The 26,027-nt window shown below is 40.4% G+C and overlaps 1 protein-coding gene across 1 annotated transcript in view; it reads left to right on the top strand.

Annotated features, from left to right (window-relative positions):
* LOC122981010 (receptor-type tyrosine-protein phosphatase gamma-like) overlaps positions 1-26,027 on the top strand; it is a 489,168-nt gene that overhangs the window by 385,976 nt on the left and 77,165 nt on the right. The window contains exons 7-8 of the mRNA XM_044349485.1: positions 9,191-9,348; positions 24,493-24,685. Of these exons, the coding sequence (XP_044205420.1) occupies positions 9,191-9,348; positions 24,493-24,685 (351 nt within the window). The remainder of the gene's footprint in view (positions 1-9,190; positions 9,349-24,492; positions 24,686-26,027) is intronic.

Genomic DNA, 26,027 nt, shown 5'->3' with positions numbered 1-26,027 from the left:
CCATTTGGATTTTGGATACTGGGAACCAAATGGACATGTGAAGACCAGCTTGTACACCATAACATCACTTTTTAGTGTGGTGTCAGGTGTCAGGAGTACACCTCTGACCACACTCAGCAACAGTGGACACACCCCTGGTTATGAGCTCTGTAGAATCAGTCTGTAGAATGTATGAGAGAAAGACTATATTTTATTCCTCTCGGAGTGTAACACAATTCAGGCACACACAAGAGACGACATTTAAAATGCCTCAATATCTGGACTATCCCCTTCCACACAGACTGAGATAACTAGTTTGTGCATACATAAAATTGTTCTCATTTACTTGTTTTATAATATATATGAAGGTCAAACAGAAAAATCTCATGAAAGAAAACAAGTCATGCTGCAAAAGGGATGCCACAGCTAATAGAGAAATATCATTCATTACCATAAACCACTCAAATGAATTCAAATATGATTGTCCAAGGCTTTACAATAACAACACACATTAAAAGAAACAATAAAAACATAACATAAAATCCTAAAGAATCCACACAGTAAATCCTAACATTTACCATCTGTTGATAAAACTGGATAGGGAGTCACTAGCTCAGTGTTTTGCAATAAAAATCCACTTATCAATGCAAAATACAAAGTTCTCATCCAGGCATAAAATGGCACCTCATTTCATGTGCAAATGAAGCAATCTAACTGCAGTGCAGATAAATGAGTCCCCGGTTCTTTTATTCTTTAAACTGCCCTCGAACACTCCAGGATTTAGAACGGAAATATCTCAGCTTTTTAAAAAAACATGCATCACTGTCCCTGTATGACTTTTCCAAGACCCACTTTCTCCACAAAGCAGCACTATTCATAAGTTCTAAAATCAAGATAATAGCAGTCATGACTACACTGTATTAATACTCTGTCATCATAGATGCTTCATGATTGTGTGCTCACAACCCAGAAGCAAACACCTAATTCATTCTGACACCAGCATTTATTTTAGGCCACTATCAGGGGCCGTTTGATATGGAATTACAGTCATTTTCAACCATGCATGAAAGTGTAATGCCCTCCCAAAAAAGGTCGAATAGAAAAATTACATGTTGTTTTACTAATCATTATCCCACTATTTTTATGTAGTCTGTGTTCTCATCAAACTGTTTTCAACAGATTATGTCCCTGAAGTCTTTTCATTGTCTTTTTCTCTTCTGCTTGAAATTGGGAGCACAATATCACAATATCACAGGTTTCTGATCATGCAGAAATGTTTCAATTACTGATCCTTCATCTAGCATGATAATTGTAAGTATTCTAATTATTAATACATGCTTATAAATTATTGAGAAGGACCAACCTTCCCTTCTTTCCTCATGATAATTCCTTATGATGATTGTTATCAGTCTTTCAATATTGATTAGAAACCCAGAGCCAATCAGGAGAAACTTCTATTTATAAGAGGAAACAAGCAGTGGGGAGAACTAATTCTTTCAACACAGGAAGTTGATCCTAAAACAGTTCAAACCTTCCACTGCCAACTGAGCCACTTAAAAACGTCGGGTTAAACATAGAGAACCACCTTAGTTCAGTGTGTTAGCATACTAACATTTTGTAATTAGCATTGAACACAAAATACAGCTGAGGCTGATGGGAAATTTGTTCTGCATATATTTTGTCATAGCATTGGACAAATTGAAATTTTGACTTGATAATGGCGCTACATGAAAAGTAGGGGGGTCACCAGAGGTATTGTGTAATTCATCCTGAGACAGGAACTGATTGTGGCTTTTGACTTAGACCAATCCACAATAACCCACTTGATAATAATATAGTTGTTTAAATGTTTATGTTATAATTGTTATAACAGCCACCCACAGACATTAGGTCAGTCACCACAGCACAGCTCTCTTTCTCTCTCTCTCTCTCTCTCTCTGTTTTTTTTTTTTTTATTATGCCACCGGTCCAATGTTTTTAGTGGCCTACCACAAACCCTCCACTACTCCCATACTCCTGATGGCCCATCCTCCCTTGTCCTGAGGGTAACAGGAATATGTGTACTACATTTCATGGCAATCCATCCAATATTTGTTGAGATATTTCACTCAAAACCTCAAATGTCAACCTACTAGTGGCGCTACAGGAAAAGTCGGGGGATCACAAAAGTCAATGGGATTTATCCTTTGGGGACCATGAGTGTCTGTACTAAATTTCTTAACAGTGCAGCCAAAGGTTGTTCACACTTCTTTTTGGACCAGTGGTTGACCAACCAACAGGCAGACATGACCTTCCAGAGCCACGCCACTGGTGTGGTTAAAAGGCAAATATTAACTGTAGGTCTGTGACTGTACTGAAACTCTCCTGCATGAACATTGTTGGGTGCACTACATGCCCACCCAACATCCCCACCTCACATTCTTTACTTTCTGCATCTCTACATAAATGGCACACTACTTCCTGCAATGGCACTTAATTAATGTTGCCATAGGACATAAATTCCTTAGACAGTGGGTTGTACAGTTGCTTCTATCATATCAGTATCATTAATCACGCATGTCACATGTGTTAGTGTGAAATGACTTCAGACTAAAAGAGAATTTATTTGCCTTATTAGACCTTTCCAAATTCAGAAATGGCTGGTTGATGCTGGTAAGAGCTGTTTTTCAGTCTTTCAAGGGCAAGTCTCCAGCCCTGTTGGTAACCTCAGTGGTTATTTTGCTTCATCTCAAGCTGTCAAACCAGGCGAAGGCACAACATTTAAAACTGATTTTAATAAAACTATGATTGAAAAAAGTCATATTACCAGATATGTTAAATGACATTCTTTTTCTGTAGGAAAAACAAACCATCTGGTTGGATACTTACTGGGTATTTGTCTTCAAAAGACAATCTGCTCTTCTTCAGCTGTCTGCTGATCCAATTTCCTTCCCTCGTATTACATGAGCTTTGGAAACAGGTTGTAATCTTTTAACTGCCATGTCCTTAAGCTTCCTTAAGAAAGAACACAAAGTTACCAACAACATACACACTGTCATTTTCACTTGCTCCACTCAGATTCCCTAAATACACTAATGTAAGTACTGCATGGTCAGCCACCACCCTGCCCTGTTTGCCAGCTAAATAGCTATAATGCATTGTCACTCCCGTACATACTTTCATCAATTTCTCAAACACTCTCGTCTTGAGGGAAGTGGATGCCACTTGCCACCCGTCTGAACCCTTTTCCCTCCCTGGGGATGCTCTATAGGGTGATGGGAACAACAGTTATGTGTTTCCAGAGGCTAGGCACTCTCTGCTTAAGTGATTTTATGAACATGTAAAAATAAAAATGCAAATGCTCTGCTCAGCTGTGGTGCAACTCCTTCCCACAGGCATTATGTAGTGCTGGGCTTCTCAGTATCACATGGGAGTGTTTTCACTTGTGATGGAGAAAAAGATTCCTGAACCTTTCCAGCTGATAGCAGTCACTTCTGGACATTATTCATTCTTGTGAAAATTGCTTGATATTATGTTTGCTGGATACATCTGCTGGTCACAATGTCCAAATACAACAATAAACCAAGAAGACTTGTATGAAAAAAATGTGTTTGATATGAATATTAGTGTATTAAAGTGGTGTGGTTCTTCATAGTTCTGTGTTCATAGGATTGAAGTGATTAAGATATTAGGAATTTTTGCCGAAGGAAGCAAAATTGTTGACGTACTGCAGGATTCAGAGGATTTCATTTTTGCTACAAACCTCTCTCAGGGCACAAACACTAATCATCACTGATGAAGTGTTATTGCAGTTGGACAGTTGCTGCTCACAAGTGCTGCATTTTACAAGATCATGCTGAACAACCTGAAAATGCTCTCACACAACAGACATCACTCTTTTGTTGCTGCCTTCATTTCTCCCAAATGCTCAGACTCCCAAAACTGAAATATCCCAAAACTGCACATGTCTCTCTTCCGTATCAAAACCCACAACATTTGAAAAATGTTTATTCACTTTGACTACAGATGGAGCATTGAATGTCTGGCTGCAAGTCTGTCTCATTACACAGTATAAAGCATTGCTCCCATTACATCATGTATTTTTTCAGGATTGAGTATGGGGCAAATTTTGTTGAACATTAGGTGACTAATGTGACTGCACCTTAAGTTATGGCAACTGTTTCAAGTTTGGTAGTTGCTGCATGTTTGACATAGACTCATCTGGGAGATTGTCCTCACAGCATTGGTCATTTTTTTGAATACTTAAAATAACCGATGTTGGTGTCTTCTTGATAAGAGATCTCTGGTGATCATCCAAATAATAAATCTGAGAAGCAAGGTCAAACGCAGCAAGACATATGGAACCTTAACTACTAATGAAGGATGGTTGGCTGTACAAAGCAACTGACATTGACACCATTGACCATGGTTTGCGTCATGTCTCCTACCAACAGTTACCACTGTTCTTTTTATCTATTTCCGTAACAATCCTAACCATAACAAAGTAGAATGTTAAAGTTAGATGATACATTTTATGGTTAGTAATCAATATTAAATGTATTTACATTATGTAATTACCTCTTAATATAGTATTTTACATCGTTTGTGAGTCTTTTGTTCCCATGGATTGAAATTGTTTGATGTACGGTTAAACAAAATCTCCCTGGACTGAAATCTTGAGGTTTGTATTTTTAAAGTTAATCCTTACCCTTGGAAACAGTAGTTTCTCAAGCTCCCTTGACTAGTTTTTCCAGAGCTTTCAGTCACATCTTGCGGTCTTTCTCAGTGGATAGAATTTACTCAGTTGCCATGGAGCTTGTTTAGTTGTCCTTACCTCACCTAAGTATGGAACTTATGTTTGCCGTCATGTTTGCCAAGTATTCATTTGCGTTAAATTACTCTCTATTTGGTTAAGGTTAGAAGAATGGTTAAAGTATCCAACACTGGCTGTTGGTAGGAGAAGTGAAAGTCAGAAGTGGTTGAAAGCTCTGGAAAAAGCTAGCATGTGAACCTTAAGTGTTTTTTGTCAGACTTGATTTTAGGTGCCTAAACTTAAATAAACCTTAACCATAGAGATGGCTGATCAGACAACACTCATGTAAAACATTTTGTAACAGTTAAATCTGTTTCTAGAAGGCAGTGACAACCAATGTTGTCCTGCTAATAGGGCCAGCAGATTCTAAAACTCTCATATAGCTTATTTTTAAATGTTTTTGTCATTTAGTTTGTAGGACATGTTGCACTTTGTAGTCAAATGCAAAGTGGCTTTGAATCTCAAAAAAATTTGTCACAAAGTGCTTCAGATCGCTTTTTTGAATTTTACCAACATGGTTGTAAATCATTAGTGGCAGCAAATATCAGTGAGACACACTCCCATTCCAGAGTCCTTGAATACCTCCCAACATGTGACTTTGTGCTAAATGTGTGCTTTTCCCTCGCTGTGCGATTAAATATCAAGACTTAAATGAATAACTGAGGAAGCTAATAGGTGATTAGATGAGCAGACAGCTGTTCTGATGCTTTGCAGGAGGCTCTGAGCTTGAAGTACCCGTATGATTGCAGTCTCACGCTGCTCCTGCTAATGTTAGACTTTCCTGGGCCTTCCCTGCAGTATCTGCTGCTGCTGCCACAACCACTGCTGCTGCTGGTGGGAGAGTAAGGTACCCATAGGCCATCACTGCACGAGCTGCCTTGCCTTGCTAAAGCTTAATCCTTTTCCTTTTCCTCTTTCAAGCACTGTTTGCTTGCATGTGCCGCTAAGCGTCTACAAGAGTTAGAAAGTTTGTGTTTCATGTGTTCAGACGCTTCCTGAGTTACGTGTTTGAAGCGAGACATGCCTTAGCATGTGTTTGGTTCCTGAGAGCACTAATTCAAATGCATACATTTTGAAGATAGCCTATCCTGTCATCCTCCATTCCTCACGTACACCCCACTAACCCACACCCCGTCACTATCAACACCCCCTCCCCGTCTCCAACTCTGCCTCCTTCCCCGGCTCGCTCTGTCGCGCGGATTTGACGGAGCTGAAAATACATCTCTGAACTCTGCGTCAGGGAGGCAGTGGGAGATGGGGCTTGTCAGCGGAGGGGTGAGGAGGAAGAGGTGGGGGGCGGTGGGGGAGGCCTGCGGTTCTATCTGTCGCCAATAAAGGCAGTGCATCTTCCCCTCCACCCGTCGCCATCCCTGTCAAGTGACCTGCCCTGCTGAACACATCAGCCCTGCGTCCCAGACAGTTGTACACACTTCCTCCCCCTTTATTTCCATTCCTGTCACCCTCCTTCTTTGCATGTTTTCATTGGAACACTGGATCAAAGGCTTTCTCCTCCTCCCTTTCTTCTCATCTCTTATCATCACTCCCCTTTATTGCTGCTTTCTTATTTTTTTTCTTTTTTCTACCCCTCCTTTCCCACCTTCCCCTTTGCTTCACAATTCACTTCCTCCTTCACCTTCCCTTCTCTGGTGACAAGTCCTCCCTCCTCCTGTCATGTTCTCTCTTTCTTCTCTTCTTCCTCCGAGGCAGATGAGTGATGAGGTGTTGATAATGAAAATTATGAAAGTAGTTTTAATTCACATCCTATCATGACAGGACTCTGAAGAATTATTGCACTGCCTATATCCTGAAAATTGCCAATAGCTGATATTTAATTTGAAAGGTGCATGAGGTGACGCAAATGTGTCCCTCAGAAGGCAGTTGTAGGTATTCCTTTGAATTTTAAGGGTCTTGTTATCCAGACATCATTTACGATGTTATCAGGAAACATTTCCAAGTCAGTGAAGGTCAGCTTTCTCTAGACAGCTGTTGTCACATTACACATCAAATGTGTAATATCAGTTTGTCTCTTGTAGTGACAAACTGACATATCATCTGACTCTGCAGTTCCCCTCAGTTCCACAGATATCTCCCAAGTAAAAAACATGTCCATCAATGTTTTCAGCAAATCCCACAAAAAGATATTTGCTTATGTTCGAGTGACAAAGCCCACTAGCAACTGTAATTATGACTCTTGCAAATCAGGAACAAAGGTGACATAATTATAGAACCAGAAAGTCCACAGAGGTGGATGATTGGGTCAACCAAACATTGGTCATTAACACGGAAGACTGCTATAAGTTCTCTGTTTCCCACTAACAGTCAACTTTGGTTTCTTTTAACCATAACCGCCATTGGTTCCCACCCCGAACCAACTTGTTTTTGGCCTTAAACTAACCAAACTTTAACTGCAGCAGTATAAGATCAGGAAGTGGTTTTACTTTTGAAATTGTTAGACAAAGTTAGCTGAAGTAGCTGGTGAACATAATGGAGCATTTAGCAGCTAAAGAGCCAGATATTTCCCTCAGGAATTGGTGGAGAATAAATCAGAGCTAAAAGGAGAGTGAATACTGGACTTATATTTACCAGGTGGATTGAAACCCAATCCAGATGAATGCTAATGTTGCTCATGGCTTAATGTGTAAATAGGTGACTGTTTCCTGATATATTTGCCAAGCACACCTGAAACCGAAATGTATTGGGTTTTGGTTAATAGATGAATCAATGAATCTATGTATGTGGGTGGTCTCTATTGCAACTGTAGTTTCCTTATTTAGTCCAACCAAGAGTAACTTTCACTCATAATATATTTTTGCTCACTAGCAGCAAGGATAATATTAAGGATAGCGATGTCAAACAGTTGGTCAGTTGGTCCATCCGACACTTGGGTTCATGACATAGTAGCTAGAAACTATTGGCTGTACTTTCATGAAATTCGCTATGGATGTTGATGATTACCATAAGATGAATGCTAACTCAATGAGATGTCCTTTGGTACCAGCATCAGGCCAAATAAACCAACCATTTAACAGAATTTCTACACTCTGTACACTCTCCTACCAATGTTCACTGCTTTTCTTCTTTTCTATGTCCACCCATCCAACCCGTCCAACCCATATAGAAACAAATTAACATCCCTTCTGATGTCAGTGGCAGCTCAAGGCCAGCCACTCAGAGAAAACAGTTATACTGTTAATGTCTTTGTCAGATTATTTTAATTGTTTTGTTTGCCCATTTCTATGGATTCTGGATTACTCACACTAAAAGTGTAATTTAAAAACTAAAAAGTTTCTTGCTTGAAGCCTCCTTTATCATTTCATTAAAAAGCCCCAGGCCCCACTATGTTTCATATCAGTGGTGAATGTTGTTTGGAGCATGGATTGTTAGTAAAATAATTTGACACTGTCAACATTTGGGCTTTTAGATGTGATGTTGTAGTGTTTCTGTGTGGTATATGCCATCCAACACCAAGAGAGGTACAGATGGGTGACAAATTAAAGGAAAAAACGCTACAGGTCTGAATGCTTGACCCCTACAACGAGGGGATCTGGTGGCTCTGTTATGCTGTGGGGGACATTTTACTGGCATGGTTTGAGTCCACTTGTCCCCTTAGAGGGAAAGGTCACTGCAAATCAATACAAAGTTATTCATCACCTTTATCCTATGATGTGTTTTTTCAGCCTTGGCATTGATTCTACAAGTCTCTACTTGTCTCTACTTGAGTCTTCCACAAGAACTCTTCTGGAGGGATGAACACCATTCTTCAAAAAGATATTCCCATATTTGGTGTTTTGATGATGGCCGTGGAGAGCGCTGTCTAACACGTCAGTCCAAAATCTCCCATAAGTGTTCATTTGAGTTGAGATCTGGTGATTGTGAATGCCATCGCATGTAATTCACACCATTTTCATACTCATCAAACCATTCAGTGACCCTTTGTGCCCTGTGAATTGGGGCATTGTCATCCTGGAAGAGACCACTCCCATCAGGATAGAAATGTTTCCTCACAGGATAAAGGTGTTGACTCAGAACAACCTTGTATTGATTTGCAGTGACGCTTCCCTCTAAGGGGACAAGTGGGCCCAAACTATGCCAGCAAATGCACCCCAAAGCATAAAAGAGCCACCAGATCCCCTCATTGTAGGGGTCAAACATTCAGGCCTGTACCAGTTTTTCCTTTAATTTGTCACCCGTCTGTATAATTATAGGTGTTCAATGCAGTTATGTCTGTCAGTAGGGGGACATTGAACAAGCCAGGCACAATGCAAATGAAATCAATAGCATAAACCTAAAGGCTGTAAAACAGTAGCACTTGGATCTGCTCCAGAAAACCTGGTCACTGTAGTTTGCAGTGAAATAAGTAGTGTTGTGTAGATCATGTTGTATTGATTGGAACATTTTGTCCTACCCTCTCTCATGTAGAAAAAGAGACTTTCCTGGAGCCATTTGTGCTGAAGGACCTGCTGCCATCCTCACTGGGAAGTTACTATCGCTACACTGGCTCTCTGACCACTCCGCCCTGCAGTAAGGTAGTGGAGTGGATCATCTTCAGCAGACCTATCTACGTCTCCTACAAACAGGTGAGAAACACATACAACACAACCTACACAGAGGCAGAGAACAATACAGTCATTTGTTCAAGGTTGAGGTCACATGATGGTTGCTACTCATTTTTTAGATAACAGGCCTAAAAAATGATCATGAAGTAACAATCTACTATCTTGTGGACACATGGTATATTATTTGTGGATAACAAGCTTCCATACTTTATAGTCTAGGAGAAGTCATTCCCATGAGTGCAACAAATTCTTCACATTCCCCAAAACATGATTTGTCATCTCTAAATGATTAGATAATTAAGTCATCATAACGAGAACACAGTTTACCTTACGATAATTAGATTATGTTCTGGAAATAATGCTCTAAACTTCACTTTGTTGCATTTTGTGTTGCCTTTACATACTACCAGTTTACAAAAAAAAAAGAACAATTCATAAATAAATCAAATAAAATCCCCATGGACTCACAAGCTTGGTTTTCAGGCTCTGTAACTTAACCCAAACGTAATGGGCTTGTGTGTACTTTGTAATTTCTACTCTCTAGTGTTCACTACAGAGAAGAGCCCATGAAAAAAACACTGTTTTCATGTCAGGCTTTTTTAACATGAGTATTTAAAAAAACATGATTTCATTAAGAAAAAAAGACTACTAAAACAGCCGGTCACTTCAGTTTTTCACAGATGTTACTCAAACAGGAGGAAATAGTACATTTCTTGGGGACTATTTCCAATACTGGATTGATACACATTTCTAGTGTTCTAGTGAGTATTTCAGGCAGCACGACGGTGTGTGTGGTGATTGATCCAAAATAAACTACAGTGTGTGTGTGTGTGTTCATAGTAATGAAGGAACATGTCACCCAGTGCAACATTGATGTGTTTTTGTCTTGTTTTTGATTAACAATGGAGCTCTGTGACACAGAGGAATAAGATAATCAGGCTTTGGATACACGCAGAATACTTGTTAGTGGATCAGTTTGCGTTGGTTTTGGTTTTGATAGTAAGGAATATCACCACTCTTATTCTTTAAGGCATTTCCACATTTGCTCTAATGTCTGCCCTGACTTGAGGCATAAGTAAGGAGTGCTAAGGGACCCTTAGCTTCCACCATGGTCCCCCCAGAAAACTGCTATGACAAATAACTAATTTTGGGGAGATATACCAAATTTTGAGATTCTCTACAGACATACTTGGTGTTAATGCAACCATAGAGTGGTCAGCAGTTAAATGGGTAAATTGTCCAAATATTTTCTTTCCAAAATGGCATTAAAAACATCACACTATGTTTAGCAACATTTGTACCAGCCCCTCTAGGAATTTCCAGGGATCCCTAGAATCTGCAGAGAATCTGCAATTTTGTCAAGTCCTTGCAATGTTTTTGTAAAGGAAGAGTGCGTACATATTAACCAATCACTGAACTTTTTCTGCATAAAATGAACCAATGTTTTGCTGATACTGCTCACTTATTATTGCTCAATCGAAGGCTTGACTTCTTGACCTGTGACATCAGAGACTTTCATACTTTTTAGGAGATGCACCTTTCTGATTTGATTATTCCTGATGGTCTAAATAAAACATTACGCACAAAAGTAAACACATTCACAAGAATATTGTGCATATATGCATATATATATCTATACTGGACTTCCATTTACCGTACATACCACTTTTTTTAAACTTTTATTTATTCAGGGGAATTTAACTGAGAGCAGTGCTCTCTTTTTCAGGAAAGCCCTTATCACATTCACACAGTTAAACATTCGTACCTGGAAGCTGCCGTGTACAACCACAGTCTGATCTGCTGCCACTGAGCAGCTCCACTGGAGCAGTTGGGGTTAAGGGCCTTGCTCAAGGGCACCTTAGTGGTGGTAAAAGCCTGTTTGTGCCTGTTGTTGTGCTCGCATGATTAAAATGCAGTAGAAAAACAATATAAGTCATATTGAGTCACATCACCTCCTTTCCATTTAAAGCACTGTAAAGAGAGAGCTATGATGGTACTCTGTCAGGTTGGTGATGGAAAAAATAATCTGTTTGACAAAAAGAAGCCTTTGCTGGAGCTACACAATCATGAGTTAATGTATAGTATTCAAGGGAAAAATTCTAAACTTTTTACAACATGACTCTTATTTTCAGAGTTCAATAAGGAGAGATTAATTGGAAACAATATTAATTGTGATAGCAAGAAAGAGATTGGACTCATCGATGTGAAGCATCCTAATTAAATGTAAGCCCATGCAGACAGGAGATAGGACAGGATCTCTGCAGAGTACACACTGGTGGTGGTAGAGTTGAACTAGCAGGTCTCGGCTGGGAGGTAGTGGGTTACACAACAACCAACAAATCCCCCAAAACTACATGACAAACAATATCATTTGTAATTGGCCCTTGGAGCAAAAGAGGAATAAAGGCAAGATGTGAGAGAAAATATCTTCTTTACTGAACTTTCACTTTCAGCTTCATATTCAGCTTTAATTCCTACCAAATATTTTGGTACTTTGTTGTGAACCTTTGCAAGAGAGGAGTCAAGTAAGAGCAAGAGCAAGAGTGCTCATAGAATTGATAGGTTGTAAACAAAACCCAGTTGTGTTCTGTCCTCTACAGATTCTAACCTCAAATCACAGTATATCCACTGAAAAGTCCAACATTTTTTGTTCTCTTGACAAGAATTTCTTAGTTTTAACAACAGAAAATCCAGCTCTTCCTTTGTGATACATAAGCCCTGTGGTGGATGTTTGACTCTTGAATTACAAAAACTACAAATATTTGATTGTAAAGAACATGTTTTCTTAAAGTAAGGTAGGCGATGGCAGCAGTGGATTTCTTTTTTTTCAGAAAACTGAATGATTCAAAACCCCAAAATCCTCATTTTGATGTAAAACCAGCTTCTACATGCAATTATAAAATGCCAACTCCTCATGGAAAATGCTGATAAACTGAGATAATATTTGCCATTTTAAACAGAACAGCAGCTCCAGTGTTTCCAGTGTTGGTGAATAAGGATTTGTAGATATCTTTAGTTCTTGTCCTCCTTCCCCAGTCCAAAGAACACTTGGCAGACTCATCCCCTAATGAGACCAAATGAGTTTGCTTAGGAGCAGCAGTGGAGCAAGCCAAATGTGGATGAAGTATTGGCTTCTCTGCCTTGAAGTTAGAAGAGTGGGTCAATGTAAAGCAGGCAGTGGAGAGACGTTACAAAGACTGATGAGATGGAGGGAGAATGATGAAGAAGGCAGCAGAGACAGGGAGACAGAAAGCCAAAGAGAAAGGTGATGGTTTCAACCACAAAACAACTGATGAAACTGCAGTAAAAACTCACTGACTACCACACAACCCAGACACTCACAGATCAGAAAGAATCAGGGCTGCAACTAACAATTATTCTAAGTATCAATTAATCTCTCAATTGAATGTTTTTGAGCAAAATGTCAAACAAAAATGCCCACACATTCCCAGAGCCAGAAGGGATGTCTTCAAATTACATATTTTGTCTGTAAAATAGTCAAAAAACCAAAAGATTGGATTTGCAATTGATATGAAAAAGAGAGGTTGTAAATCAGAACCAGTTAATGTTATAATAATAATTGTTAAGCTATCATCCAAATTGGTTAATTTTCTCTTATTCATCTCACTGATAAATAAACTAAATGGACACACCTTATGATTGTTGGGTAGATTATATGATTTGGGCATCAGAACTCACCAGACCAACAATTCCATTTACAGTCTAGGAGCAGTTAATGTTTTTTACATCGATTGATATAATGTGTGAATTTAAGAGTTGTTATTTCTGTAAGTCAGCTTACAACAACATGCGCAGCTGCATTAATTTAATCCATCAACGATGTAGCTAGTGAGCTGTGTAGGAAAATGATATCAACATTCCTCATCCCTATAAAAATTCTCATTGGTTGATTTTTTTTCTCAAACTGGAAGTGAAAGCCGGTGATGAGCCCAACATCAGATTTGTTTGAAACACTGAACAAATAAAAGATGGGGGCTGTGATTCTGAGCTGTGGAACAAGACTACTCTCTGCACAGTATATAGTCCTTGTTGTCCTTGTCTCCACCAACTCAACGGCATTTTTCCTCAGTTGCATTCCCATTTCTGTGCAAACAACAGCATACATTTGGAATAAAAACAGTTTTTGATGGATGTTGTTTTTGTTTAGGAGTTGGTTTTATTGAAAAATTTCAGGGGCTGTCTACAATGCAACTCCAATCATAGTTTAAACACCCAGTGTGTTGTTGTCAGTTGTTCAGTACGTGCTCATTTGTAGCTGCCAAGACTAAATAGAGGTGTATGTTGGTGGAAAAAGTTGTTATGTGACGGGTGTCTAGGCCTTGTAGGTGTTATTAATCGTAATGTCTCCTCCCAGCTTAAGTGTCTGAGCTATAGCAACAATAATCGTATGGCAAACATCAATACAGTGCCCACACAAGCACTGCTGACATCAACCTTCTGCTACACACTATTACCATGAAGCAACACGTTTTTGGGGGGATTTTTGACCCTCAGATATCAGTAAAAATGTTTCCATTTTTCCTCATTGCCAGACTATAGTCAACTAAAAGACATATCTCAAGGTAGGAGTGAGTGATATGGCAAAATATATCATGATTATAATCAGGCAGGATGACGATCCACAATCTTATTGCGACTCTTTTTCATGTTGGCTTTTAAGACTATTTTGCAAGTTACTGAACAGTGCTTCAAAATTCAAGTTTCAAAAAACTTTATTGTCTATCACATGATAGAAATTTGGCTTAGGTTAGGGGCTCACAAATACCATAAATACATACAACCATGGAAGACTCACATAAAATTACATTAAAACACAAACAATTCCATAAATAGATATGAGCAGGTGTGCAAAGCTGCATTAAAAAGTAGTGACAGTCTATTTGGCCTTGTTTAAAATGGATATTGCTTTGGGAAACCAAACTAACAGTACAATCAAACTAATTTCACAGCTGAAAAGCAAACAGTTGATGTTGTGTAGAAGTGTTAGTGTGTCATTTCGGATAACTACAAACAAGACTGTCATGGACACATCAACAAACTGTGCAATCTTTATTTCCTTGGAATAAATGAATTCAGTAAACAAGAATTATGTAAAAATCCATCAAGCAAGGTTGAAGCATTTTGTGTCTATCCCAAGTAACATAATAAGGCTAAACAGGACATTATCTCAATTGGATCAGACTTTGTTTAGAGCAGTGAAGGTCAGACCATCTTTGTAACTAGTCACCAAGGCTGTTTTGTACCAAAGGCTCAGAGAAATGTTGGCCATGTGAAGACAGGCAGGTTTTCAGGGTTAGCCATTGGTGAATTACAAAGAAAACAAGACAAACAGAGATGAAGTTACCTAGTGTTCTTCATCTTGCTTTATGTTGTCTGCACTATCAGCAGTTTCCAAAGACATCATGAACTTATAAGTGAAAACACAAGCGATCCATGTTGACCAATCAAAGTTCTTGCAGTCTCCATGTGGTATCTACATAGCCACATAGCCCAGACATGTAGTTACATGTAGAGGAGGTGGACATCAGCTACAGTGTAGCTACCGCAAATCATACATACTGTAGGCTCTGTATGCCATAACCCATCAATATACAACTATTACTCCAGCTCTACAGTAGACGGAAAGGAGGGGGCTTCTGCTCCTAGAGTTAAGCCTTCAGATAAGAACCCCCGTTTAAGGGCAGTAGACACAGTGCCTCATCCGGGCTAAACTCAGGACACAAAAGTGGCTACCATGTGATCCACTTTGATAGTTATGCTCTCTCCAAAGAAAACATCATTGAGGAAGATAAAAGGAGGAGGTTGGAAAGAGAATTAATTACCAATGGTGACTCTAGTTATTGTCTCTCTCTGCCTCTTTGTATTTTATTTCTCTCCTCTCTTTTTACTAGTATTTTGTTTTGGATGATAGTTGAAATAGGTCAGCAGGAGTGACAGCCGTTGCTTTGGGCCTGCTTTTAGAGTGGATTGATGCTCAGGCTCTTACACAGCTCATCTAAAATTCCTTCCTTTCAAACAGACCTGTGGACTTACCAAACTTGTGGACCTCACATATATAGTATGTGTGCAGTACCGCTGAGTCTCCTGGTAGCAATTCCAAGTGGGACATGTGGGATTTTTTTATTTTTATTTCCCATCTGGCATTGTGTGCAAGTGTGCCAGCATTTTGTCTCAGTAAAATATAAGTGATGTTTCAACATCATGGTAATGATTGTATTTCATTCAGGTCCTAACTACACATTGAAATATGGTCATTGTTGTATGCACCCTAGAACATTGTAACTACTAAAAATCCTCCACTCACTACTTGCCTGTATTTGTGGACACAGGTCAATTTTTTTGTTATTTAAAGAAAAAAATGACATGGTAGTGTATTGGCCATAATTCTTATTGTAAAGATTAAAGCACTCCAATATTATCATATGGTCAGAAAGATTCTAACCTCCATAATCTGAAATATAAAGTATTGCCCCTTGCTCCTTGTCCTTGTGAGATATTTGAAATTTACTTAAATTAACCAGTAAATCCAGCAGTGCAGTTTAAACTCTTCACATTCAGTTCCTCAATCCATGCTCATACACAGTCAAGTCTGACACAGTTAAGTAGCTTTCTGTGGTCCTGGAGGTTCACTGCCAGGAATCATTCCTGTACAACTGAACCTTGTGCTGGAGGCACAGACTTACTGATGCAGATGTTTTAAATGTTATCAAGGTTTAAGCCCTGTAATAGACATATACACATGATGATGTTTGACAGTTTTTATGTGATCCACCACTATCAACTATAAACTCTTTCACTTTTAACCAAATCCAGCCCAGATTTAGCCAATTCTTGTTAAAGTTGTGGCAGGCTGGATACAGCAAAGGTTAATTGCCACCCTCCACAAGTCAAATATACAACTCTTAATTGACTGCCTAAATCCTTGAGTAAGTCCAGTGCAATGGTGTGCCACAAAGCCCTGTCCAGCTCTCCTGCACTCTCTATCAGCATGGAAATCACCCAGCGCTGCACTGTCACTGATGGACTGTAGCAACTGGGTTTTTTCTTGAACTAGAGCTCCCCTCATGTTTGCTGTAATGATCTCCGCTGTGTGACTGTCACTGTGGCTGTTACCAACGCTGCCTCTCTGCCCATTTTGCCCATTCTGCCCAATTAATTATGACGTCCTACACTGCCACACAGCTACAGATTTTACACAGCTTCCTAATTATACCCAACAAGGGGTTTTTAACCCACTGCCAAGAGTTTGGGATTTTAAGAAACAGACCTCGTTACATCCATAGAGGCTTGCACCATGGTTTCAATGTGGAATACAGAAGCAAAACAAACTTGGGCATCATTGTTTGAAACATTGCAAAACTACCCTATTACCAAGCAAGATGCAAAATATGGAGTCACAGTGTACTGCAGAGTTCACAGAGACTTCCATCCTCAGCTCTGTCTCCGGGCACCATGGAACTATTTAATACAAAATCTATCACCGATAAATCCATCCTCATACATGACCACACCTTGGACAAAGTGAAACCTGAAACCTGGCATAAACCAGGGGACTACCCTGTGCTTAAAGAGGCCTGAACTCCTGGATATAGTTACATGGAAAAAGCCCGCAGCTCTGGTTGTGGTGGTGGTTTAGCAATCATACACCAGGCCGAACTGAAGCTATCTCCCCCGCCAATGCCTGATTTTTCTTCTATTGAATGACTTGCTCTAAAATGTAAACATCCATACTCTATGATGGTGCTTCTCATTTACCCCCCCCCCCCCCCCCCCCCCAACCAAACTCATCCTTTCTCTCTGAGATACATGACCTCCTTGCCTTACTATGCTCCATGTCAACCAACATTGTCATTGTTGGTGATATGAATAATGATGTTGACAACCCCTCCTGTCATTTTACAGTAGAGTTCCTGAGTCTGATTGAGTGTCTTGGTCTGAAGCAGCATGTGAATGTCCCCACTCATACCAGGGGGCACACACTTGACCTGGTCATCACTGACTCTGCCCCCATCAATAACCTACAGGTCTATGATCTGGGTGTCTCTGACCACAAGATGGTCTCAGTGGATTTGACATACCTGTCACCCCCTACTAAACCTAAGTGTCAGATTTTTTTCTGGAACTGGAAAAGCATTGACCCAGCCATCATGACTATGGACCTTCAGCGCATCACCTGCCCAACTTCTGCATCAGTGGATGAACTAGTGGTACTCCACAGTACATCTCTGAGCAGTGTTTTTGATCTTCATGCCCCTGTCAAGACATGTGCAGTCATTTTTTTATGTTCTGCGCCCTGGTTCATTCACAAACTGCAGAAAATAAAAAACAGAACGATGCTTCAGATGCTCTGTGCTCGCTGTCCATAAACTGGCATTCCATGAACATCAAAGGATTTACTCAAAGTCACTTAAAGATGCTCTGTTACAGTTCTGTTCCAACCTAATTAATATCAATCCTGGCAACCATAAGCACCTTTTTCCCACCATAAATAATCTCCTGAAGCCAAAGTCATGTTGCCCAATTGAGGCTACTATGCGCAATGTAACAGCTTCACTCACTTGTTCAGAGCCAAGGTCAACAACATCCTCTCTCTGATGTCCTGCTCTTCCTCTCTGCCTCCTCCTGTCATTGACCCTCTGTCAAGGAGCTTGCCTTCTACTCCTTCCTGGCGTCAGGCAGAGCCACATTTAGGAAATCCTCAGGAAGATGAAATCCTGTACTTGTGCTCTGGACCCCATTCCCACAGCTCTGCTCAAATCATACATCCCCATTCTCAGCTCCCTGATCACCCAAACTGTCAACCTCTCCCTTCAAACTGGTAGTGTGTCATCTGCCCTCAAGGTCAGATTCTACACTTAAGTGCTCTCAGTCCTTCTGGTAGGACTGAGCATATCTCATTGGGAGGATGAAGGTCTCGACTGCTCCCTGTCACCTGTGGTGTCCCGCAAGGATCAGTTCTTGGCCTCATCCTGTTTACCCTCTACATACTCCCCCTTGGACCTGTCATCAGCAGACATGGGATGTTTTTTCATTGCTATGCTGATGATACCCAGCTATATATCCCCAATATACTGCCCCAAGCCCTTCGGCAACCATGTCATGCCTCAGCACCTGTGTTAAGGAGATGAAAGCCTGGATGAGCACAAATTTCCTCCAGTTATACAGCAGCAAAACTGAAACTCTCCTAATTGGCACTCCACACCTTACCACCTGATTCAGTCATCCCTCATACCTCATCGCACCTTTGACAGCTAGGACATCCCCCTTTCCTCCTCAGTCACTAATCTGGGTGTTAGGTTTGACCCTCAGCTGACTTTTGATGTCCATATAAGACATATATTCAAAACCTCTTTCTACCGTCTCAAAAACATCTTTAAATTCTGCCCCTCACCAACCCTGTCAGATGCACAAAAACTTGTCCATGCCTTTATGTCCTCAAGACTGGACTACTGCAATGCGCTCTTCACAGGGATCCCTGGCACCCTCAGATGTGCCAACAGCATGTTCCTCCGGGCCCCCAGTACTAAGCTCCACACCATGGGGGATCGAGCCTTCTGCTCTGCTGCACCATGATTGTAGAACAGCCTTCCTAACCATCTAAGGGCAGCACAGATGCTAGACTTTTTAAAAACAGGCTTAAAAATCTTTTTATTCAGTAAGACCTTTTCATCGTAACTCTTATTACTATTTTTATGTTGTGTGTTCTATGTTATTAATACTGTAGCACTTTGAGTTTCGATATGAATGAAAAGTGCAGTACAAATTCAATTATTATTATTATTATTATTATTATTATTATTATTATTATTATTATTATTATTATTATTATGTCACAGGAACACAACACATATGTGGGCCTTTTGGATATTCTTTTATCTAAGGAAATGCAAATGCAGTTACTTATTTCTTGTTTTAGAGGACATGGACTGAGAGCAAGTGTTATTTATTGCCTCTAAAAGTAAAAAACAGCTTGAGGCAGTGGTAACTAAAAGTGGAGAAAAACACTGTGGATTCTGTCCCTGTTTCTCTGATAGATCATGTTGTTCCCCGAAGCAACAAATACAAGCTGTCTATAATCTGCCTATACTGTCAGAGAAATCTCACTCTGCTAATTTTAGCTGTGACCAAGGTTTTTTGCCCTGATCGTATTATGATTTCAACTCTGATTGGAGGCTGATGTGGAGGTTGGAGTTACAAAATGGCCTGGTGTTATGCCAGTCCTATCTGTATTTGATGCAGAAGTGGGGGATGCACTACTGCAGTTCACTGTATGAGTAGAAATACAGATTGGAGGTAGGCCATAAATAGTCATCACTATTATGCGGTGCTATCTTGGAACATGATATCCAGTTATCTTTATACATCAAAACTGTAGCCACATTGCAACCACAAGAACTAAGGCCATGGAACAAAAACTAGACCTAGGTCAACTGACTCCACCTTCAGCTAAAAGCAGCAACAAATCCCTGCCAATTTCTAAGTCATTATGGGAAATATGGAACTTATTACCTGAAGGAGTAAAACCAAAAAAAGGGTTAAAAAAAATCAGCTGTTCACAACAAAGCTACTTCTGGAAAACAGTGAAAATCTAACACAAAGGAGTAAGCTAAAGTGCTATGCATGAATCTGTGTTTATTCTTTCATCGTGCAGTGTTACCTCCATCCTCAGTCTTTGTCCACCCTAAACCCTGAGGGTTTACTACAGCTCGGTAAACAGTGGAATCAGACTGGGGCTTTGTCTTATTAATCCTTTGCTTTGACGCTTAGATTTGACTTTCATCAACCCAGAAAGTCACCCCTAAAGCTGGTCGCTAAAGCTGGCAGGCTGATGTTTTATGGGTGTTTTACATTTGTTTTGCAGCAGCTTGGGGTGTTAGGGATTTGGGTTGGCTGCAATCACATTTTGCCCGTGAAAAAACTGTGGCTGTCTTTCTCTGCTGCTATTATCGTTGCCGCACAAGAGGTGGGACCTAAGGATGGTGATGATTGTTGGTACCTAGTACCCATGCATCACAATTTGTTCCAGATATTTCAACACCCACTACCCACATTGCCTTAACATTGGGCATGGATATTCACTTTACCGAGAGAATTTTAATGTGTTTTACTGTTTTAATCAGAATAGACATTTTCCAGTACACTACACCATGGCAACTGTGAGGAAATTTTCATATATGAGTTATATATGAAATATATGAAATGCTCCTTAGACAAGCAGGTCAAGCCAACCTGGCTCTATGATTGTTGCCATAGAGTCAGCGGTAAAGTAAACAACTTAATAGCGATGTTGTACTAGGGACAAGGTCGCTTGGGCGCTGCCTGAATAACTGAGAGTGGTTCAACTCTTCCTTCAGACTTCACATGGCATTTAACTGTGCCAACACTGGCACTTTGATATGTAACTGTTGTCTCCTTAATCGATCAAGTTTGTGTTGATCAATAAATCTCTTTGCTTAAAGGTAGAGTCAGTGATTCTAATCCAATACTCTTTTTGTCAAATTCAGCAAATATCTCCTCACAGTCTGCTAGCTGTCTGTTCTGTGTGTGTGCTGAAAAAAAAAATCCAATGTCCATACACAGCACTGGCTCTTTAAATGAATATGTAAACACAGTGGCTTGGAGTAAGCCACACAACACTATTCCAGCCAGACAGCAGCAGGGGCCGTTCGTGCTCATGTACAGAACAGGGGGAAGTCATCAGAGCAGATGTCTATTGAGGACATGACAGTCCTGTCTCCAGCACCCATTGAATGGTGGGGAAGAGGCTGTGGCCAATTCACATAGAAAGTATTTTCTCACAGAACAGATATGCTTCCATTTTATTGAATGTATCAATCCATACTGAATCCGAGACAGTCTCACAGAGACCCCCCACATTTTTTTAGGCTCCAAGTCTGTTTCTGTCACGTTCAGTGAAGTGTAATCTGCTGGCAGCTATTTAAATCACACAAATATCCTGCTGTGTGTGTATTTTCAATGTATTAACTATATCAGTGAATCAATAAACACAAACACTGTTGATTTCTTCCCGTGGAGCCAACATGTAGTAAATTTCTGCTGTCAGTCAGCCTGGTGAAGGCTGTTTGTCCGGTTGCTGTCCTCTCAGCTCTACAGGAGCTGCAGATGACAGACGGCTGCTTCTGTGGACAGAGACGCTGAACACAGGTCCAGTGAGAAGTGAGGAGGCTGCAGAGAGGCGGAGAGTGTGGATGGACTGTTGTGCTCACATGAGATGAAATTTTTTCCGCTCCTGATGATGTTTGAGAGGAACAGAAGTGACTCTACAGCTGATGCATTGCTCTGTATTCCGCCATATTTCTCTTTTTGCCGTTGCCTTGGCAATGTGTAGCCATGAATTTGGGGGCCAGAGTTTCTTAAGGAGCATGAAGGGAGGGGTGTATTTGTTTGGTTGCTTACTTCAAATATCAACAAACTTTCTCCAGAATGACTGACTCTGCCTTTAAGACATCCATATGTCCTGGTGTTTCTGCATTTAACCAGTTCTCAATATTTTCATTCACATGTATCATTTCAATCTAAATGCATAAAGACAAAATTACCACGAAACACTCACAATCAGTTTAGACTACTCATGAGTTCTCCCTTAGTGCCATCCTTAGATTCTCAAAGTGGGTCCCGAACAAATTGTAAGTAAATTTTCTTCTTGCAAAGTTTTCTTTTCTTCCATTTTGTTTAAAGTTATTTCACATAGTGGAATGGAGTTGTGAACAACCCCGTGCTTCTGTTTACACTAGAAGCAAAATGAGCATGATTGGCTCTTGTTGGTACATAAAGTTGAGCATTTTCTTAACTTTCCCCTGTAGAGTAGCTGGGCAGTTTTTGAATCTCTCTGGCATTCACAATGAATAGCACCCATGCTGTCCAAGTTTCTGAGTTCGAATGTGTTGTCTGCAATTTTTTTACTTTTATCAATGACCTTCATTAGTTTACATTCTCAGGTTTGCTCTGTGGTTCATTCTCTCTTGGGGGGTTGTTGGGTGAACTGGTGAAGGAGCTTTTCCAACAAGAATGGTTACAGTAGGTTGGCAGAGAGGACACACAGTTACTTAAGTCTAACTTTCAATAACAAGTCAAAGGCAATCTCTTCAAAAATACTCAGGCTCCAAATAGACACCTTATGTTGCTGTGGTTTAGTTTCAGTTTTTTATTTTTGAGAACCTTGTTGTGGTACAGAACAAAGAAAGTCAAAGTAAGAATTGGCTGTCCTAAGACATTCCCTCACAGAGACATTTACTTTCATGAAATTAAATCTGCCTCTCAGTACCCAATCCCCTTTCCAACACTCCCTTGCACACAAGCTGTTTGTCTGTGTGCATTGCTTCCAAACACATTTTACAGAGTATCCATCTGCCAACACAGACAGAAAGATGACACTTCAATCACACAGTGCAAATCCATGTCTGGTTGCACGTCTTGCCACACAGCACGCGTTTGACAAATGGCAACATGCAGGAAGAGGCCAACTTCAACATCAACCTCAAGCAGTACAACATGTTCATAGCTTGATAACATGGCAGTTAAATTCACATTAAAATAAGTTTTGAAAGTGAAATGATACTGGATAGATACTCAGCTTCACTATTTCCTCTTTAATGTTGACACAATAAGTTCTCAAACTTATTACAAGATAAGAATGTTCATATGGAATGATTCTGCAATGCTTTTGATTAATGAATGTGAGGTTAATGAATCCAAGGCTGGACTGGCTGATATGGTCGCCATCAGCTAGTCCAGCCAGGTGTGACTGAGTGTTCTGTCCCCAGATGACCAAATGTAAGCTGGCTCTGACCCATTCTTGGCTGCTAGATTTGACTAGGTTTTGGGGGTGTGGAGTTGGGCCAGTTGCAGCTGAGAATCAGCTCCTTTTAGCAGCACATGAGGTAGCTTTAGGCCACTGCTGGCCCCCAGAATCATAACAGTGTACTTTGGATAATTGTGATGTGGCACTCATCACTCGTCTGGCATGAGTCTGACAACTAGACTTACTGGATCTAGACCGCTGATGGGCCAAGCTTCTTTGGCTACCTTAGTAAGGGCTCTTTCAGATGCAGCTTATACAAATATTGTAACAACATCTCAAGTGAGGAATCTTGATTTCAATGTGTTCAACAAAACAGCAACCTGGCCAACTCCAACACTACTTTTGTAGTACCATTTGGAGTGCATCTGTGTTTACTTTTTGTCAGCCACACAAAACACAGCCTGAAAGTCAGACTGGCAGAACATGAATATGCAATCAGAACTCCAAAACCCCAATTACCCCTGGGACAGCACTTCAGAGATGCAAGCCACAAGGACCCATACTCATAAAAGTTCATGTTTTTGAAGTAATCCCCAAACAGGTGTGGGGATGACAGGTGGGTGGGGGATTGGGATTTGACTGACTAAAACCTATCCTCTGGTGGGAGACCTTCTGGACTGAATCTCTCAGGGCCACTTCTCCCACAGGTCTTGATGAGGAAGTTGACCCTTCCTCTTTCCTGTGATTGAATTTTCTGGTATATTTTCTGGATATGTCACTGTGTTGGAGCTTTTCTGATTTATCTTAACATGCCAAGATCTATCTGATTAGGCTGTTAAATTTGGGTATGTTCATTGTCTTCTGTAACTATCCATCCATCCATCCATTTTCAGGAGGCATCCTAACCAGCACAAACCACCTCAGCTGCTCCTTTTGATGTGAAGGAGCAGCAGCTCTACTCCAAACTCCCCTGGATGTCTTCTGTAACTAGTTGAATATAATTGCCTCTTTGCACCACTATCTGTGTTATATCCTTTGGTCCATTCACTGGTGATATATCATTTCATTAGCATTGTATTGAACTACATTCAATCACATGCACTGTATCCCTGTCATGTTTGTGGATTCTGACCATGGGAGAGATATTTATATTTATATTTTCTCATCTTGTATTCCAATTAGATGCCTGCATTGCATTCTCATTTTGTGTATCTTGTGTAGTGAGTAAAAGTGACTTCTTACTGCTGGATTTTTGATACAAAATTCACCAACTCAAAATCACCACAGAATGCAAGTTCTTTTTGGCACAAATTCTTCTTGTCTTCACTCTTCTTTCTCCATTTCTGTGTCTCTGCCATGCTTGCTTGCACCGCCGGTACCAGTTGGAGGCTTTCTACTCAATCTTCACCACGGAGCAGCAGGACCATGTTAAGTCGGTGGAATATTTGCGCAGCAACTTCAGGCCAATCCAGAGCTTGGACAACCGCCACGTCTTCAAGTCAGCAGTCAAAGATGCCTGGCTACCTGACCTGACTGACAGCAGCAGTGGTCCATATGGCACGGAGGCTTCCAAAGGTAGGTCAAATACAAGTATACTTTTACTTTTCCCCTGTCACCATAAATGTCCTAATACATAATGAAACCAGTGTCTACATGGGGTGTCCTACACTTAAAATAAAAACCTGAATTATTCATAAATGTACTTGAGTACTTATTTTCCTTGTTAAGCCATTTTTAGCTCAAATCTTTAAAGTTGTAACTCCTCAAACTATGCACTGATGCCACAAGTCTGAAAATCACTAAATGCTGCAGCTGCTAACTCTCCAAATCCTTATTTACTTCTTATTCATCATTGAATTATTTTAGAATAATGAACAACATGATCATGGCGAAAGAAAGGAAAATAAAAGCTATATAAAAACCTAAATAGAAAGTTATTTGTCCTTAATCTGAAATATAGATTTATTTGATATTTTGAGTTCTAAAAATGAAACATACACACACGGGAACATTTTTTACAAAAACATTCCAAGCAGTGTATGTCCTGAATACTATATAGACTACAAACCGTTGCTTTGCTACTGTCATATTTGGGCCACTCTCTTGGTGTTTAGTGCTTTGTCTTTTTTAATCAATATAGCATCATAAAGTTTCCCCTTTCTCCTTCCTAATCTTGTCCAGTATTCTCACATTATTCCTTATCTGTGACATTGCTTAATGTTAATAAATGAGGCATATTCAGTGTTGGTCAGATGTGCGGAAGAAACCAATTGTCTTCTGTTTGTGTGTGTGTGTGTGTGTGTGTGTGTGTGTGTGTTTGGTCTGGGATGGCTCTCTGTCATTTCACCAGCGAGCTTGGTAACTCCCCTAGCATAAGGCAGTGGGAGGCACACCAGCCGTCGTCACACTCCTGCCTCATTACCACTCAAACAACACCACACATTATGCAGTGTGTGTGTGTATGTGTGTGTGAGTGTGCACGTGTTTCTCTGAGCATTTGTATGTGCTTGTGCGTGGCCTAGCATCTGTGCTGTGTCAACTGTCCTAGCAGGGTTTGTCCCTTCGCTTCCTTCATACACACTTCCATATGGTCGAGTAGGAGAGAGGTGCATCACCTAGATGTCCACATACACAAACCCACTCACATGCATTCTCTATATGCGTGTGTGTGTGTGAGTGCGTGCTTGCATGCATGCATGAGTGCGTGTGTGTGTGTGTGTATGTGGGTGTGTGTGTCGTTCTGGCACAGTGTGGTCCATGCTTGTGCTGTATGTCCTTGAGCCCTGTAGTGGGACATGTTTGCTGTAAGCAGATCTATAAGGCTGGCAGAGGAGGAGGAGGAGGAGGGACGGCTGGGAAAAAGGCAAAGAGGAGAATTAGAGCTGAAAAAACAACAGACATACAGACCTCATGCCAC

This window comes from Thunnus albacares, chromosome 4 (assembly GCF_914725855.1).
Source record: "Thunnus albacares chromosome 4, fThuAlb1.1, whole genome shotgun sequence".
Classification (NCBI taxonomy): Eukaryota; Metazoa; Chordata; class Actinopteri; order Scombriformes; family Scombridae; genus Thunnus; species Thunnus albacares.
This window is presented reverse-complemented; position numbering and strand designations above follow the sequence as displayed.